Raw genomic sequence first — 6,000 nt, forward strand, 5'->3', positions numbered from 1 at the left:
TGCCGAAAATTACAACTCCGTGAACCGAAATCACGAAATAAGAAGGGTATCTAAGCGACAGCTGCTGCAGAAGCCTTCACTCGCTTGATTTTCAAACTGATCACTGGCTTATCTTTCATCACGTATAGTATCTTTCGATAGAGTTATGAAAAGGATTACCTGACACATTTTATATATTTATTACACGATACCAACAAGCTCAAAATATTATTTCAAGTTTAGTACAGTTTTAATAATGTGTATAATATGTGTTTTATTTTTTTAAATAACCTGATTATTTATCATATATTACATTTATTTTGAAATGTATTTAATGTTATTTCCATTTGAAGTCATCAACATTACAAAATTGATACTCATAAACTTTGAAAATAAGTCCAAAAAGATCATTAATAAGTAAGTCATTCGTTAGGTGACAAATTTTCGTTGGTTTGTACACGATTTTCATTCTTCTTGGTGGGTAATCGCAAATCATATGATGTTGGCGAGCGTGAGAAGTAGTTGTTGGTACAAGCTGCCATGTTGAACAGTTGCAATTACATTGTATGCTTGGAAATTACTTCAACTTATTCTATCTGATGAAATTTGTGAGTTTACGCATTGATTTACTGTTTCCCTTGTGTAAACATTATTTTTGAAGAGAAAATAAGATTGTGATCTGTGGAAAAGTTGTGACCGACTATAATGAAAAAGTTATAAGTTTGAAGGCAATGTCGAAACATCAAAAGTTTGGTATGTGAAGGCAACAAATCAGCAAGTGAATATGTTTTAACCACTCACTGTTCTTAGCTGAAATCGAAACCGGGATCACATTAACTAGACGCAAAATTATTCTTTCCACGAGCTACGTGTTCGTCGAGGAGTCACAACAAATAGATGAGCAGTATTTTTTTTATTTTACAACCTTCTTTCTTACTCATTATGTTTGCACTACCCAAACACTGTTATTGCTAAAAAAAGTGGACTTTTTTAAACAATAACTAAGGAAATTTCTCAAACTGCAAATTTAAATGTTTTGTGCAATAATAGAGGGAAGGGTCTCAGCAGGGTGTGGGGTCGTTGTGAATTTCCTGAGGGAAGTCGTTTTCCTATGTAGGCTGTTATTACATTTCGAAATAAACATTTTATTTCCTAATTTAGCGATTAGCTAACTACGAACCCTTGGTCATTATCATGTTGCATCACAGCAAGAATTATACGGCAAATAGGAACTTGGGATGGTATCCTTAACAAGGATTTCGCACAAATATAGTTGGTAAGGGAACAACTATTTCAGACGTGATGTCCACAAGTAAAATAGGAAAAAAAGCAACCTTGTGCAGGTTTTGTCACTACGCCAGCATACAGTGCATAGTGAAACGTTGGTGTAACTATATCTGTTCCCATTTTAATAGTTAGGCTAACACACGTTTGTAGTTAGTATTTGTAGATGCTACTTCAGTTGTGATTTATCACGCAGATAAGAAAAAAATACCATATTTCGCAAATGAATATTCTATTTGTGTCTATCAAATGTGTATTGCCCACCCATGCTAGACTTTTTCAGTGGCTTATGATATAAAGGAAATATTTATACATATTTTGATATGAGATCTGTATCAGTTCTTTGCAGCTATCATAACTTTTCATAAACACACACACACACACACACACACACACACACACATAGTGCCCCATCAACCAACCTCCTATGATAAAATGTGATCTATGTATCGAAAATCTGTACTGGGTTCACGTAGTACATACAGTGAGACACAGAAATACATGAAAACGACATAAAATGAATATAAGTGTAAAAAAAACACTATCAAATGCAGGGTGTCCCAGGAGAAATGTTTAATATTCAGGGATGTGAGAAAAACGCTAATTTGAAGTAGAAAGCTTCATATGGACAAGTTCCCAGTTCCGAATATTTTCCGAGACAGAATACATTTAACATGTATTTGTTTTTGAGCTAGTGGTGCGCACGTATATGTCTTACCCACCCAACCTCTTTGAGGTTTTATTCTAGCCCAACATACCTCATTGCTTTCAGCCTCTTTGCTCTGGATGTCTTTGTTTATGGGTTTGTGTGAACTATGGCGTGTGCAAACGAAAGGTGAATACGCGAGACGAATGCACGATCGCGCCATGGGCGCTCCTGCCCTCATTAGTGAACATGTACAAACACTCAGACAACCAACACAACATGTTCTCCCAAGAGTGCACAAGTGCACTGCAGTTGACAGTGGGATATTCGAATATCTATTGTGAACTGTAGAACAGCTGTAATGTGACGTGTCCGATTTTGTTTAGTGGTGAATGCATTAAAAATACGTGTTTTTCAACTGATAGTTTGTAAAACAAATGTTGTTATGTTTACTAAAAGCTATAGATGTGTACAGGTGTGTAAGTCAGGCAACGTATTGAATAATACAGAAAATAAATGACAATATGCATTAAATGTGTTCTATCTCGGAAACCATTTGTACGGGGCATATTCCATATGAAGTTTTTGTTTCAAATGATGGTTTCTGTCATATCCTCGAATACTGACGAATTCTCCTAGGATACCCTGTATTCGCAAACAGATAATTAAATAGTTAGTCAAGCATCACTATAGATACCCTAGCAAAATAAGTATAATTAAATAATTTCATTTATATTACAGACCAGTGAAAGTGCCTAACAGGAACAGGCGATACATATTTGGTACATGCAGTTAAAGCCTTCAGTTGCAAAAGATAGGACTTTTCTAATCTATATGATAAAGCATAATTGAGGCATCTTTATGTCTTGTATTCTGGTACAGAGACAAAACCCTCTTAAGGATTGCAGTTTTGTTTTCCATTTTTCATATGCACTTCTAGTATATGATAGTTGTGGTTATGCGAAGCCCTTATTACAGACATGACTTGTTGCTACAGACACCATAATTTTTGGTGTGATGTAGCTTTACAATGCCCAAGCGGGATAAATTCGATACTTGCTAAACCGTAAATTAAAGGGTTCATTTTAAAAAATCACTTTACATCGAAAAATGACTTGCCTCAAGAAACGGAAACTGTTTATTAGAATACATTGTATTGTTAGTAGTCAGTACAGTATCACTACTTGTGAGAGGTGTTTATTCTGAATTCGTGCAGGGGTTGATACCTCTGGCTGCAGGTAGCCATTTAACTATATGCCATTTAACCTTCGTCTGTGCTAATCCGCACAGGTTGCCCGAACTCTCAAGGGAATCGTCACCTTAGTGGGAGCGAGTAATGAGTTGATGAGGAAAGTATCTATTAGGAATATTACGTATGTAGATTGTAGACAGTTGGGAATGTGGATCTCCCGGGAAGCGTGCAAGGGATAAGTCCCTGCAGACGCGTTATTCATCTGTGTCCTCGGTGGCTCAGATGAGTAGAGCGTCTGCCATGTAATAAGATCCCAGGTTCGAGTCCCGGTCGGTGCACACATTTTCAGCTGTCCCCATCGAGGTATGTCAAGAACACCTGTCGGCAGCTGAGGGTTTCAATTAATTATCATTTATTGTAAAGAAGCTGCAGGCTCATCAATGGTATTTGTTCTTTCGAGAACAGTTATTATCTTCATATATAATAGTAATGGTTGCGAGAGATGTTTATTTAGATGTCATGCACCTCTGGCTGCAGGTGTATGAAGGTGGCAGTGAAGAGAAGGACGCTGTATAATAGGAGCGGTAGTGAGAGATGTTTATTTGGAAGTTGCCCAGGTGTCGGTGCCTCTGGCTGTAGGTGTATGAAGCTCGTGAAGAGGAAGACTCAGTATAATAGCTGTGGTAGTGAGACATCTTTATTTTGAAGTTGTGCAGGTGTTGATATCTCTGGCTGGAAGAGTATGGAGGTAGTGATGAGGAGGACGCAGTATATTAGCAACCTGTAGTGAGGGATGTTTATTTGAAATTGCGCAGCTGTTGGTACTTCTGGCTGCAGGTGTATGAACGTGGCGATGAGGGGGGGGGCGCAGTATAATAGCATTGGTGGTGAGAGGTTAATTATGAAGTTTGCAGGTGTTGGTACCTCTGGCTGCAGGTGTATGAACGTAGCGATGATGGGGACGTAGTATAATAGCACTGGAGTGAAAAGTTAATTATGGAGTTGTGCAGGTGTTGGTACCTCTGGCTGCAGGTGAATGAAGGTGGTGAAGAGTAGGACGCCGCCGCCGAAGCAGAGCAGCAGCGAGACGAGCAGCTCCTCGTTGCGGGCGCAGAAGCCCAGCCCCTTGGCCGGCTGCAGCTGCGGGGGCGGCGCCACCGTGGCGCGCAGCAGCTGCGGCAGCACCCCCGCCAGAAACGAGCCCAGCCAGAGGCCCAGCATCGCCGTCAGCTTGCCGCCCCACAGCGAGCCGTCCCCAGCCGCCGCCGCCGCCGCCCCCGCCGCCCCTGCCGCCGCCGCCGCCGCCGTCGACGCCACCTCCGTCAAGTTCTCTCCCAGGAAGGCCATCGCGTGCCACACACTGCGCTCGTCAGGGTACCGACCCCAGCATCACCCACGACCGCGATCCCGTCCGACTCCACTGCCGGTCCGTGTGCTATAACTCTTCGACGAGCGTTCTACAGTTACTCAGTTCGGCACAGCGCGCCACTCGACAAACGGAACTGCTCTTCGTCGCGCCAATAGTGCAGCGAGAGAATTTTGCTGCGGTCATACCCATGCACAGCACCTGTACACGCGAAGCGCCCAGGTAAAATTGGCCCCGAAACTCAACCCTGTGGAAGGTGTTTAAACGAATTAAGTGACGCTAATACGTACACTTTGCCTATTTAGTTCAGAGGGCTGCGGTGAAAAACTTCAGTGAAGAAATGAAGTCTGGCCAGACTTCTTGCACCACACTTAGCGACTTTGTCAGTGGCTCGGTCACGTAAGACTCAGCGTCAACTACAGATGTCAGTTCTTCTTTACATCCGCATTCAAAATTTGAGCACTTATGTTCGATTCAGGTTCTACAATTGAAATGTTGCCACCGTGGTGCTTATCGAATGCAGAAGCACCCAGTCGTTGGCACCTGTTGATTCACTCAGCAGTTAGTAATTCACGCTGTGTACAATCGTGATTGTGATAGATGCAAAGCAGAGTCTGTCCGCAGTTTTATCATAATGCTATAGAATCGTGTAGTAGTTACTAGTAAGACCACTAGGGGATCACTGTGAAATCAAGCAATGATAAGAATTCTTCGTAACACTTGTTTTGGTGTCGTCGTAGCGACGTAATGTCGGAGTCTGTTCGAGCTGTCCTCCAAGAATAAGGAACGCCGTCCAAGACTTGAACTGTGGCATCTGTCACAGGGATGCCTGTTCGCTACCGGTGCGACTTCACCGGAATGGTACTGACGAATCCTCCAGTAACCTTTAACCGTATCTGCTGCACCGGTCTGCAGCAGGTGTCCGAACGCGTCGACGCTGGAGGAGCGGTGGTGTCCGCGCGCGCGCGAGTACGAGTGTTGTCCCGTGTGGACCGCGAGGGACTGGCGATAAACGGGAGCTAGCGGCTAACTAGGACGCGCCCGAGCCGCGGTGACTTTCGCAGCGTCACGTCGGGCCGGCGGGGGAGGCGCGACTTTCGCGGAGGACGGACTGCTGCGAGCGCAGTGGTCGCCGCCGGAACGCAGCCGGGCCGGCCGGCGCGCATGCGCAGTGCCGCGCTCCCCCACAGTAGCCGCCCTTGGCCCCGCTGGGCTACCTGGCCGCCGCCGACAGTTTCCGCGTCGCTACAGACACTGTAAACACGCCCAGTCAGCACACTCCTCTCGATAGAAAACTTACTGGCAGATCGACACCGGGATTCGAACCTGGTACCTTGCTAGTCACGAGCAATACACTTCTCGACCGACTTATTCAGGCACGACGAACGAAGGTTTGGTTCTTTTGCTAATACGTTTTTGACAACAATCACTTATTTTCCCTTTTAATTCACTTTTCGCTCTGCTGCGAGTAAGTGCACTACGCACGAATCACTTTTTCCTGTCCTTCACTGGCATTTCTTCTGTATAAACCAT

General features: G+C 43.8%; 1 protein-coding gene across 1 annotated transcript in view; it reads right to left on the reverse strand.

The window, feature by feature from the left end:
* LOC126198282 (uncharacterized) overlaps positions 1 to 4,322 on the reverse strand; it is a 98,072-nt gene extending 93,750 nt beyond the window's left edge. The window contains exon 1 of the mRNA XM_049935031.1: positions 4,122 to 4,322. Within this exon, the coding sequence (XP_049790988.1) occupies positions 4,122 to 4,322 (201 nt within the window). The remainder of the gene's footprint in view (positions 1 to 4,121) is intronic.
* Positions 4,323 to 6,000: the final 1,678 nt, after the last annotated feature.

Source organism: Schistocerca nitens, chromosome 1 (assembly GCF_023898315.1).
Source record: "Schistocerca nitens isolate TAMUIC-IGC-003100 chromosome 1, iqSchNite1.1, whole genome shotgun sequence".
NCBI classification, from domain to species: Eukaryota; Metazoa; Arthropoda; class Insecta; order Orthoptera; family Acrididae; genus Schistocerca; species Schistocerca nitens.